Genomic DNA, 12,162 nt, shown 5'->3' with positions numbered 1-12,162 from the left:
CATGATGGGGAATTCCATGGGGAATTTTCTAGAGGTTCTAACTCTAACCTTAGCACAAACCAATATAGAGAGCTTCATTTTCTTAAGGAATAGAGCTTATTTTTCACTTTGAGAATTTTTATCTTGCTTAGGGGCAGGGTGGGGGGAATTTGTAAAACTTTCACCTGTAGTAGTAAAGTTTTAGAGTTGCTTTTCTTTCTAAATGAACATTATGGGTGTGGCTCTTTCTATCTGTCTATTATTAATCACCTATCTACATAGGTACATCTATCATTATCTTTATATATTTAAAAATACAATGCAGTTAGAGTTCTAAAGAAATTTGTTTTTAATTATTCTTTCTTTCACTTTGTAGATCTCTGAGTGGAGTTATTTTCTGGTACGGACTGTGAAAAGAATGCGGTGAAAATTCTGGACAATCGTGGAAATATTAGCTCAAACCCCAACTTAATATAGCATTTCTTCTCTTCAGCAACACCTCATAATACAAGAAAAATGTATGGAAGTGCAAGAACAATCACCAATCTGGAAGGTAGCCCTTCCAGATCCCCTCGTTTGCCAAGGTCTCCTCGTTTGGGCCACCGAAGAACAAGTAGTGGGGGAGGTGGAGGAACAGGCAAGACTCTGTCTATGGAGAATATCCAGTCCCTCAATGCAGCCTATGCTACGTCTGGACCCATGTATCTGAGTGATCATGAAGGGGTGGCTTCAACAACTTACCCAAAGGGCACTATGACTCTGGGAAGGGCTACAAATCGAGCTGTATATGGAGGCCGTGTCACAGCCATGGGGAGTAGTCCCAATATTGCTTCTGCTGGACTTTCCCACACAGATGTCCTTTCATACACAGATCAACATGGTGGGCTGACTAGCTCATCCCATCATCACCACCACCAGGTCCCCTCCATGTTGAGGCAGGTAAGAGACAGCACAATGTTAGATCTTCAGGCCCAGCTGAAAGAACTGCAGAGAGAGAATGACCTCCTGCGGAAAGAGCTAGACATCAAGGACAGCAAATTGGGATCTTCCATGAACAGTATTAAGACTTTCTGGAGTCCTGAGCTTAAGAAGGAGAGAGTCTTGAGGAAAGAAGAGGCAGCGCGGATGTCTGTCCTCAAGGAGCAGATGAGGGTTTCCCATGAAGAAAACCAGGTAGGTCGTGACTCATCTCAGTAATTTTCAGCCTTGGCTTCTCACTGAGTAGTTGATGCTTTGCAGATGGTACCACGACCTGTGCAGAAGAAAGTTTGGCATCATCAAGAAGGTTATGGCTTAGTATGTGTTTGACTTAGACACTATGAGAGAGCATAGGAAATATACCATTACAGCTTGTAATTTCCTTATTTTCCGATAACGTTTTCACATGGTTGCAGATGGGGATAGGGGTGGGGTGGGGAGGATCACTTGTCATTGCCTAACTTTTGTACTTGGTTAATTTTGTTTTCTTTTTCGGCAGTTGCAACAGCTGTTCAGATGTACCTCCTTCTGAATAGAAGAAGAAAATGTTAATTTCTGTAAGAATAAACACTTTAAGAGCAACATTTAGTGGGCCACATTTGACTGGTGAATTGATTTTTATTTTGAAGCACCAGCACCATTATTTCCTTCTAGAATGAGTGAAGTTGTTCTCTAAGTAGCAAATTGAACAATATGAAATGGAATTGGATCAAATGGGTTTGTTATGTTAGAGATACACAATAAATTTTTAACTTGGTGTTTTTGCCTTCATCCATTCAGCATTAATTAACTATCTACTATATGCAAGTCACCTTCATACTCTTCTTTGATCCATCCTTCATGCCACAGGAAAAACAGGTTCCTGGTGTCTACCTGCAGTTATGCTATTTTCCTGCTTTAAAGCCCTCAGTGATTACTCATTGCCTCCAGAATAAAGTCTACCTTCTTGACTGAGCCCATAGCACTTCTACTAGAAGGCCTGGGCCAACATTTCCAGCCTTAACTTGTGCTGCCTCCCTCCACATCTGTACTTTCTGCACCACTGCCTGGTAATTCCTGCACACACCCAAGGTTTTGCACTGCCATGCCCTTGCTCTTGCTGCTCCCTTCCACTGGTGGCCTTCTCAGCACCTGCTTTTCCTGCCACCTCCCTTTAAATCTCAGCCAGTCTTCATTTCCAAATCCTACCTATTCTGTGAGGCCTGTTTTATATGCTGCTATTTTCTTTTCTTTTCTTTTTTAATGCCTACTCTTTTCCTAAAATGCTGCCATTTTTATAAGAGCTTTGGAATCAGACATACCTGGGTTTAAATTCCAGCTTCATCTCTTGCTCTCTCTCTCTCTTTTTTTTTTTTTAAGAGACAGGGTCTTGCTCTGTTGCTCAGGCTGGAGTGTAGTGATGTGGATCATAGCTCACTGCAGCCTTGACTTCCCGGCTCAAACGATCCTCAACACCTCAGCTTTCTGAGTAGCTGGGACTACGGGCACATATCACCACAGCCTGCCAATTAAAATTATTTTTTTTTGTAGAGACAAGGTCTTGCTATTTTGCCAAGGCTGGTCTTGAACTCCTGGCTTCAAGGAGTAATTCCAAAGTTCTGGGATTGAACACCTGGCCCCAGCTTCATCTCTAATTGGTGCTTATAGAAGTGCTAAGAGCTGGGGCATAGGGAATGTGATACCACATGGCTCAAAAATTCCCAGATATTATTTAACTTTCTGAAGGAAATTGAGATAACTCTAAGTTGACTGAACAAGCGATTTTCCAATAACTGGCTTTGATGTTGGTCTAACGAAGTGCTCTGCCTTTCTTGGAGTCACCTGCTGACCCTCCTAACTGTTTCCCTGGCTACCACTCCTTTGGAGTTTAAGCGCCTGTAGAAGCATTTGTGATCTATAGGAAAATCTGCCTTTTGTTTTCCTTCTATGTGTAGAAAACAATCACCTTATCCTTTTGATTATCTAACAGAGCCAAAGCTAGTTTTCAGACGTAGAAATGTGATTTTGTAGTTGGAACCGAAAGGTTTGTTCTTCACTCTAAAATGATGCTCTTCGGTATCATTTCTGTTTCTTTCTGATTTTGCTGGTTCATGAAGTCTTTATGAACCTGTTTGTACAATGCACATTTTCCCCCAGTTTTATACTGGTTTTCTCTTCATTTTAATTTTTTGGAAAATGGTTAAAGCAGTTTAGGAATGGTGCAAGCAGGGACAAAAAGTTTGAAAGCTCTTCTTTAAACTGTTAGCTCCAAAGTGACTTATCTCATGCTTCTTTCATTAAATTTATCTTTGAGCACAGACCCCAATTATACATGTATATTTATTTATAAATTACAGGATGCATTACACTGCCAGTGTATTCTGTGTCTTTTATGACATCCACGAAGAATTAAATGTGGATGAGATAGAGCAAAATAATACATTGAGATACATTTTAGTGACATATAAAACCTTTTCCACTTTTATTAAAAACATTTCGAACCATTTGTCCATTTCATGAGGGTTAGTTCAGTTTAGAATAGGTGATATCCATAATTCCACTTAATCGTCTCAGGTTGCCATAAGCCAGGACTGTGTGAATGCTTGAGGGAACTTCCATTATCCCTTCCTTGTTCTGGTCTTACTGTGATCACAGGATACCTTGGTATCGTAGGTGAAATGTGACTGTGTGACATATGACTCAGTGAAAGCTCTAGTATTAATCTGTATATTTAATACAAGTAAAATGCAATTTTCTCTTTTAGATTAAAAAGTGTAAAATGAGGAAGAAGCACAGAGATTTTGAAAAGTCAATTTACTTGCAATATGATGTCTTACAAAGTAAAAAATATAAAGATTGACAAAAAACAAGTTATTAAAAAAACTGTCTTCTCTTTTTGGAAGTATATTAGGATCCCTTTTAGAAGTATAGGAGTACCTGTTGGTCAGAATAGGGTAAGTTTTGCTGCAGTAACTAACAAACTTCAAATCTCAGTGGATTAACATATTTGAGATTTATTTCTTATTTGCTTAAAGTATGAAGCAGGTCAGGTGACTCTGTGGGACGGGTGTTTTCCATGCAGTGACTCAGGATCCAGGATTTCTGCATCCTGATGCATGGCTTCAAACGTTGCTACAGCAGGGGAGGAGAGTGACTGGAGATGGCACATTGGTTCTTTAATTCCTTGAACTGAAAGTGACATAATTGAAGGGAGCGGGAGGTGGAGTCCTCTCTTCTGTCCAGGAAAGGGAGGAGAGACACATATATGGTGGATTACTACCAGTGGGGTTTTTATGTTTTTCCAAAAATGGAGCTAGGTGAAATAAAGTTTGGGGAGCAATCTTCTGCTATTGCTGTTGTTTCTATTATACTGCTAGTGCTACCAGTAGACATTTGTTGAGGGCCAACTGTGTGCTAGGCATTGTGCTTATTGCTTTGTGTACATTATCTTATTTAGTGATTTCATCAGTCATCTGAGGTAGGTGCTAGAACTTTTCTTATTTTACAGATGAAGCATAAATGTAGAGAGAATAAGCAACTTACCCAAGTTCACACAGTTGGTAAGCAGCATAGCTAGGTCTTAAGGCATTGGTCTATTTCATGCCAAAGTCTAAGATCTTAACTTTATGATCACTACCTCCTTAAAAGATCACTGAGCTGTGATTTAGTATTATAGGAAGATCCTACTTCATACATGCTAGATGAAAAAATGACTAGTTATGATAAGATGATTAAGAATGTGATTTATTATCATTATTGTTATTATTTTGAGACAGGGTTTCACTCTGTCACCTAGGCTGGAGTGCAGTGGTGCAATACTGGCTCACTGCAGCCTTGACCTCCTGGGCTCAATCGCTCCTCCCACCTCAGCCTCCCTAGTAGCTGGGACTACAGGTGTGTGTCACCATGTCTGGCTAATTTTTGTACTTTTTTGTAGAGATGGAGTCTCCCTATATTGCCCAGGCTGGTCTTGAACTCCTAGGCTCAAGTGATCCTCCCACCTCAGCCTCCCAAAGTGCAGTGTTATCTTGGTACTGTCACTTGCCTCATGATGTGTTTTCTTAAAATGGAGGACAGTGGGGCAAGGGATTATGGACATCTAACTCTTTGGAGTGGCATGATTACAGGCGTGAGCCACTGTACCTGGCCAGAATTTGTATTCTTAACTAGGAATTTATTTCTTTTTCCTAGAGATGGTTTTTGTGCTGTTTAGGGTTTTCACCATTTACCATAACTTAATTTCCTTTTAAAGGAAAAATCATGGAAACTTTTTCTATATGGAAGAAAGAAATACAAAAGGGATAAGGGACATTTGATTGTGGTTTCTTATCCACAATAATCAGAGATTGCATCTATCAAGGTAATTCTTTCAGGGGTATGTAGATATTTAGAATTTCACTAACCTAAGTTCTAATGATCTAAAACAATTTGAACTGTTCTGTGTGAAGAGAAATTGGAAGCAGGTCCATTACAGGGTAGAGGTAAGGAGATTGAAATGCTCTTGTATAGGAAGTTCATAGTTTTATAAATATAATGCTAACTAGCCCAGCCCTTTCCTTCTTATATGCAGCGTTGTCGAGGGCTCCTGCTCATCAGTTTCTTGGCAGTAGATTTTGAAGTCCTCATGGTTCTGTCTAAGGGAGCTGAACCCAACTCCAGATCTAAGGGAGGATGCTGAACTCCCTCTCTGTGTTACAGGGAGTGCAGGACTATTTGGAACCTTGGGGCTAATGAGTAGGTGGCCGTGACCAAATTTCTTATGTGCAAAGGGTTGATACTCAGGTTCTTGGATGGATATGCCACCCCTTCCTCCATTCCCACTTCTCCTCCACCCAGTTCCCTCCAAGGCCTTACTTCTCAGCCACGCAGCTCTACATGAATATAAATACATTTGCTCTACTACTAAGAGTTGCAGCACTGAAATTTAGAATCATGTGCTTGTTTGTATAAACCAGAGTGCATGGATGCAGTGTTATCTTGGTGTATAAACCAGGGTGCACAGATGCAGTGTTATCTTGGTGCTGTCACTTGTGCTTTTGCTTCCTGATATGTTCTTAAATTGGAGGAGAGTGGGGCAAGGGATTATGGACAGCTGATTCTTTGGAATGCCATGAACCCATAGCCCATGCTCTCAATGTCACACCTGTAGAACAGTTGGGGGAGGGGTGAGGAGAAAGTATTGAGAAAGGATGTTCTGCTGCCATACTACACTGTTACGCGAGGTAGCCCCTTGTTATTTTTAGTGGCCTGTGCTGTTGGGATAGGTGTTATTGGGGGCAGGGCTGATGAGAGGGTGGATACAACTGTTGGGAAGTAAAGTGAACCTATTTTCTCTAAAAGAATATAGGTTTATCTTTTCTTTATATCTTTATTCTATTGTGTTACGGAGATCAAAGAGAGGAAACATAGGAGTGAATACATCTTTTTAAGGTTTATAAAAACTTCTGTGTTGTAGTTTGGTACATAAGAGTTACTGACTTTTCATATTCCTTGGTATTTTGTGCAATTGTTAACGTTGTATTTCTAACGGATTTCTTCCAAATTAGGTATACATAAAGCAATTTTTAGACATTTTCCTAGGTTGTGCATGGCTAGCCAAGGCTCTGCATGAATATAAATAGCACCACACACTCGGAGATTGTACTAGATCTAATATTTACCCATCTTGCGTGTGCGGAAGTGGGACAAGGTCATTGGGAAACGTAACCCAAGAAGTGTAAGTAAACCTGTCTGGGGAATGTTACAGCTTTTAAACAATGGATATGTGATCATTTCTATTTTTGGCTTAACACATTAGGAAAGAATCTACTCTAAATCAATATTAATATGAGTTTTTGATCCAGTTTCAACATAGGATTTATTGATTCTTATTTTGAACATGAAATTTGAAAAGATCGAGATGGATCACATTTCTGTGTTTCCTTTATTATTACTGCTTTGTTTTATTTGTATAACTGCAAATAATTCTTTTCTCCCCTCCCTCCCTCCCTCTCCCTCCCTCTCTCCCTCCCTCCCTTCCTTCCTTCCTTCCTTTCTGCCTTCTTTCTTTTTTTGAGACTGAGTCTCATTCTGCTGCCCAGGCTGGAGTGCAGTGGTGTAATCTCGGTTCACTGCAACCTCCACCTCCTGGGTTCAGGGAATCCTCCTGCCTCAGCCTCCCGAGTAGCTAGGACTACAGGTGTGTGCCAGCACGCGCGGCTGATTTTTGTATTTTTAGTAGAGATGTGGTTTCACCATGTTGGCCAGGCTGGTCATGAACTCCTGACCTCAGGTGATCCGCCCACCTCAGCCTCCAAAAGTACTGGGATTACAGGCGTGAGCCACCGCCCCCAGCCTGCAGGGCCATTTCAACAGGGTCATTCAACTATGTTCTATTAAAATACTAACTTCATTGTGAGTGTCCAGATATGATGAGTTGTGCCAATTGGAAGTGAGTGATAGAATTTCATCAGGTTTGTGGGTGGAACTCAGATGTACTCACTCCTCAGACTTACCTTCTTCCAGGCTCCTTTTTTTCTACCACTATAAGTCTAAGAAACCATGGATCCTTCAAAGCCAGTATTTCCAAAGTGTGTGCAGGGAGATAACACTTTTCAAAACGGATTTTCTGGTCAGTCCATGGTAACACCCAACATATTGGATATGCTTATCCTGGAAATTCATAATGCATATGTTTTGTGGGGGTTGAATTGTATATCCCCCACAAAAAGATATGTTGGAGTCTGAGTGATGTGAACAGCAGACATTTACTGTCTCAGAGTTCTGGAGGGAAGAAATCCAAGATCAAGGTGTCAGCAGGTTGCTTCCTTCTGAGGGCTGTGAGGGAAGGGTCTGTTCCAGGCCTCTCTCCTTGGCTAGTGCTTGATCATCTTCTCCCTGTGTGTCCTCACATAATCTGCCCTCTGTGGGTGGCTGTGTCTGCATCCAAATTTCTCCTTTTCATAAGGACACCAATCATATTGGATTAGAGTCTACCCTAATGACTTCATTTATGATCTCTGTAAAGACCCTATCTCCAGAGAAGGTTACATTCTGAGGTACTGGTATTTTTTTGAGGGGAGGGATACACAATTCGACCCACAACATAAGCAGACTACTACAACATATCACCACATGAAATGCTCTCTTTCAGTTAAAAATGTTTACTAGGCTGGGTGCAGTGGCTCAAGCCTGTAATCCCAATACTTTGGGAGGCCAAGGCAGGAGGATTGCTTGAGTCCAGGAGTTTGAGACCAGCTGGGGCTATAGCAAGACCCTGCCTCTACAAAACCAACCAATCAACCAACTAACCAACCAACCAAACAAACAAAAAATCCCCGAAAAACAAAAATATGTATTAAAGTTGCTTAACTCACCAATTTTCTAATCTTACTCCACTGTGAAACTTTCTTTTTTTTTTTTTCTGAGACAGGATCTCAACTGTGTGACCCAGGCTGGAGTGCAGTGGCATGATCACAGCTCACTGCAACCTTTACCTCCCTGGGGTTAAGCGATCCTCCTGCCTCAACCCCCCAGTACTGGGACCACAGGTGCACACCACCACATCCAGCTAATTTTTTGTTTTTTTTAGAGATGAGGTTTTGCCATGTTTCCCAAGCTGGTCTTGAACTCCTGGGCTCAAGCAATCCACCTGCCTCAGCCTCCCAAAGTGCTAGGATTACAGGGGTGAGCCACTGCGCTCTGCCAAAACTTAAACTAAGCACCTACGTATTAGGCAGCTACTGCTGCAATAATGCTGTGTAACAAGCCATCTCAAAACCTGTGGCTTAAAAAGACAAGCGTTTATCTCTCTCCCTCACATATCTGCAGGTTGGCTACAACTTAGTTGGGCTAAGCTGGAAGTTGGGTTTAGGTACGTTCTGTGTCTCCACCTTCTCCTCAGAACAGCAGCTATTCAGGGCTTCATCTTCTCATGGTGGATCACAGATGCCAAATGTACAACTAAACCCCACAAACATGTTTAAAGCCTTGGCTTTCATCATTTTCACCAACATTCTGTTGGCTAAAGCATGTGATGTAACCAAGCCCAAAGTCAGTCATGTAGAGGAAATTTACTCCCTGCCAAGGCAGAGGGGGAGTGGAATGAATATACATACATATGTTTAACAACAGTCCCATCTGTTACAAATTATAAATATTCCTAGAAATAAGGGTATAAGGCCACACTTTGGGAAAGGCTGCTCTGCTTCAGGAGCATCTCGAAGTGAGACCTTAAAGGAGATCTGTGAAGGTGGATAAGCACTTTCTATGTGGTTCCTTCCATGTCTGGGCCTTCCAAAGTGTCCTGATGGTGCCAGCGACTCAGATGTACTCACTTCTCAGACCTGTCTTATCCCTTACCTTCTCTCAGGCTCCCTTCTTTCCACTAGTATAAGTCTGAGAAATCCTGGCTCAGCTTCAGGCTCCTCCTCCTCTTCCTCAAGTATCTGGCCAATGAAACCCAAGTGGAAATCTGGGAGATTCTAGGAAATCTTTTTCTTTCCTGATAAAGGAACAAATATCACCAGCAGTTCTCCTTCCCAAATTCTTTCTGTCTTGAGGGTTGATGTGATGGGTGGAGCTGTGTCAGCCACATTATAACCATGAAAGAAAGGCCAAAGAAAGAAAGCAATAGGCAAGTCCAGAGACGTGTGAGCTGCCATCTCTGAGAAGTTGCACCAACAGCAGCAATGACCTGCCTCTAGATGTCTAGTCATGTGAGAAAATAAACCCAGAGTTGTTTAAGTCACTGTTGTTTGGTCATTCTATTACTTGCAGCTCACCAATTGATAAAACATCAGAAACCGTTAATTGATAACTGTTATTCATAGTAATTGCCGGTCCTGATAACCTCCCCCCACCCCAACAAGCCATGGCATGTTTCAGGGAGGTTCAGTGAAATCTTAAAGGACCTTACACATTCAAATGAAGAAACTTCCTTACTAATTAATTTGGGCAAGACTCCAAAGTAGTGACACAAATGCTGCTCAAAGCCTGCATAAGCCAAAAAAAAAAAAAAAAAAAAAAAAAAAAGAAAAAGGGTCGGGGGTGGAATTGGTTAGTTCTTGTAACAAAATTGCAGAAAGGATCAAGTGTGGAGTTTGGGGTTACTGCATCCAGGGCCTTAAACTGTAGCAGGACTTTGTCTCTCACTATTGCTTCATCTCTGGTTCTCAATGTCTGCCTCTGTCTATGTGTGACCCTCATTTTTTCCTCTGTGTGGTGGGCGGTCTTGGTTGCCAGTACCCTAGGGTCACAATTGAAAGGTCAAGAGAGCCTTACATCTTCACTTCCCACTTGGAAAGTTCATGGAGGGACTCTGATCCTGCTTTGGTCATATCCTCCCTCCAGGACTTGGTGAGTGTGTATGTGTGTGTGTGTGTTTTGTGGGGAGATGGTTGGGGCAGTTATGTGAGAAGAGGTTTCTGTGATTGGTGACCCTATTAGAACTGCAGGTGTTGAGAGAGGAGCAGTTCTCTAAAGGAAGTGGGATGAAGGGCGACCAGATGCTCCAAGACAAAAACAGATGTCAATTGCCTTGACTTGAGCTGTCCTTAGTCACCTCTGCTCTCCAAATGTTTTAAGGGCTTATCAGTCATAGTGGGGCCTGAGAACTTAAGAAGTCAATCATATGTTGCGTCTGTGTGTAAGGTGTTTCATTTTAATTCCGAGTTGAAGTGTGAGTGCTTGTGTGTGTTTTCCCCAATGTTACATATACACACGTATTTAGAACTGGATAATATAGTTTAGCACCACAACATACCTTGGAATGCTGAATCTCAGAAGGACAAAAAAATGAGTCCATCTTCTCATCTTGAAACAGTCTTCCTTAGCTCTTCAGAGAACTGTAGCTTTTGTCTACTTTTCCAGAGAGCTGGAAAAATTTTGGTCCAGACTTAGATGATGACCTACTTAGATGGAAACTACAATTTTAAATGCCTTTCAGAGATGAGTGAAAACTTCTTTTGGTTTCGAAGATAGATGAAATGGCACAGAGCCAAGAGTTGGTTTCTTTGTTTGCTAGAAGGTAGGATAATGATTTGAAGTGAACTATACATCTTTGTCACAGATGTCAGCTGGTTTTGGCCTCAGTAATCTCTTGCAGTCGGCCCTAGAATCAGCCATGTGTACCACATTAGTGGCCTTACAGATTTTTATTCCCAGGTTTTCTTCTGAAAGACTTGGCTAATGGTAGGGAAATAAACATTCTTGTGTGCTGGACCTTGGGAGACCTAAATGATTTCCATCTTCCATTTTTCTCTCTGGATCACTTTATTTGGGTGATGGGATTGCAGCAGCACATAAGCAACCAAAAAAAAAAATTCAGGGTATTTCAATGAATAGATTATTTTAGTCTCACTTGTGCCAAGGGTACTTATTGAAACCAAGCTCCAAGAGGGAAAGGCAGGAGGAGTGGTCACTCCCAAAACATTCACCCCCAAAATATTCACTGTTGTTCGCTATCAACAGCATCCTCAGAGAATTTTAAGAGTCAAGTCTATGTTGACAGCAGAAAAGTAACAGAGTGATTTTATGGGCCAAAGCAGATGGGGTGGGTTCTGAGTGTGGCCTCTTCTGGCCAGAACACAATTTCAGTTTCTATAATTAGTTGCAGGTGGAGCTCTTGTGTTGTTGTTTCGGAGTCCATTGACATCTGTGTGCAAATTCCCACCACCCCCAGTTGGCATTTGGACTCAATAAGTGGTTTGGCTTCGCAGGAACATAGAAAATTGTAAATCTATTTCACAGACACACACAGATAAAGCTGTTGTAAAGGTCAGGTTCTGAAAGCCGTGGAAAGCATTTCAAAAGTTTGGGAAGTAGGTTTTTAGGTAGAGCGTGGGCGTGCAGCCAAGAGCTGGGGCAGTCTAACAACCGAATTCTGGCACGTGCAATTTCTTCTGTTTCTCTGTGAAGCCAGCGCTTGATTGTGCCTTGGAAGCAATGTGTAGCCATTTTGTTTTTCAGTAGGAAAGATCTGGTGAGAAGTAAAGACTGAGGCAGCTACTTTTCATCTTACAAACCCATGGCTGGGCGTGAGCTGTCTCGTTTGTCTCCATACGTTGATAAAGTTAACTTGGTAGTTCTCAACTGTGGGCAGTTTTTTCTCCAGGGGACATTTGGCAGTGTCTGAAGACATTTTTGACTGTTACAACTTGGGGGATGGTAGCTACTGGCATTTAGTGAGTAGAGGGCAGGGATGCTGCTAAACATGCTACAGTGCACGGGACAGCCCCTGACGTTGGC

The 12,162-nt window shown here is 41.8% G+C and overlaps 1 protein-coding gene across 10 annotated transcripts in view; it reads left to right on the top strand.

The window, feature by feature from the left end:
* Positions 1 to 12,162, top strand: part of ERC2 (ELKS/RAB6-interacting/CAST family member 2) — a 976,550-nt gene that overhangs the window by 33,026 nt on the left and 931,362 nt on the right. For all 10 annotated transcript variants that reach the window (XR_010111441.1, XR_010111442.1, XR_008625007.2 and 7 more), the window contains exon 2: positions 356 to 1,152. Coding sequence is in view for 3 of the 10 variants with exons in the window: in XM_055110956.2 (XP_054966931.1) it covers positions 496 to 1,152 (657 nt within the window). In the remaining 7 variants the exon portion in view is untranslated. The remainder of the gene's footprint in view (positions 1 to 355; positions 1,153 to 12,162) is intronic.

The sequence above is a fragment of the Pan paniscus genome, chromosome 2, assembly GCF_029289425.2.
Source record: "Pan paniscus chromosome 2, NHGRI_mPanPan1-v2.0_pri, whole genome shotgun sequence".
NCBI lineage: Eukaryota > Metazoa > Chordata > Mammalia > Primates > Hominidae > Pan > Pan paniscus.
Note: the sequence above shows the minus strand (reverse complement) of the source record. Positions and strands in the feature narration are given on the sequence as shown.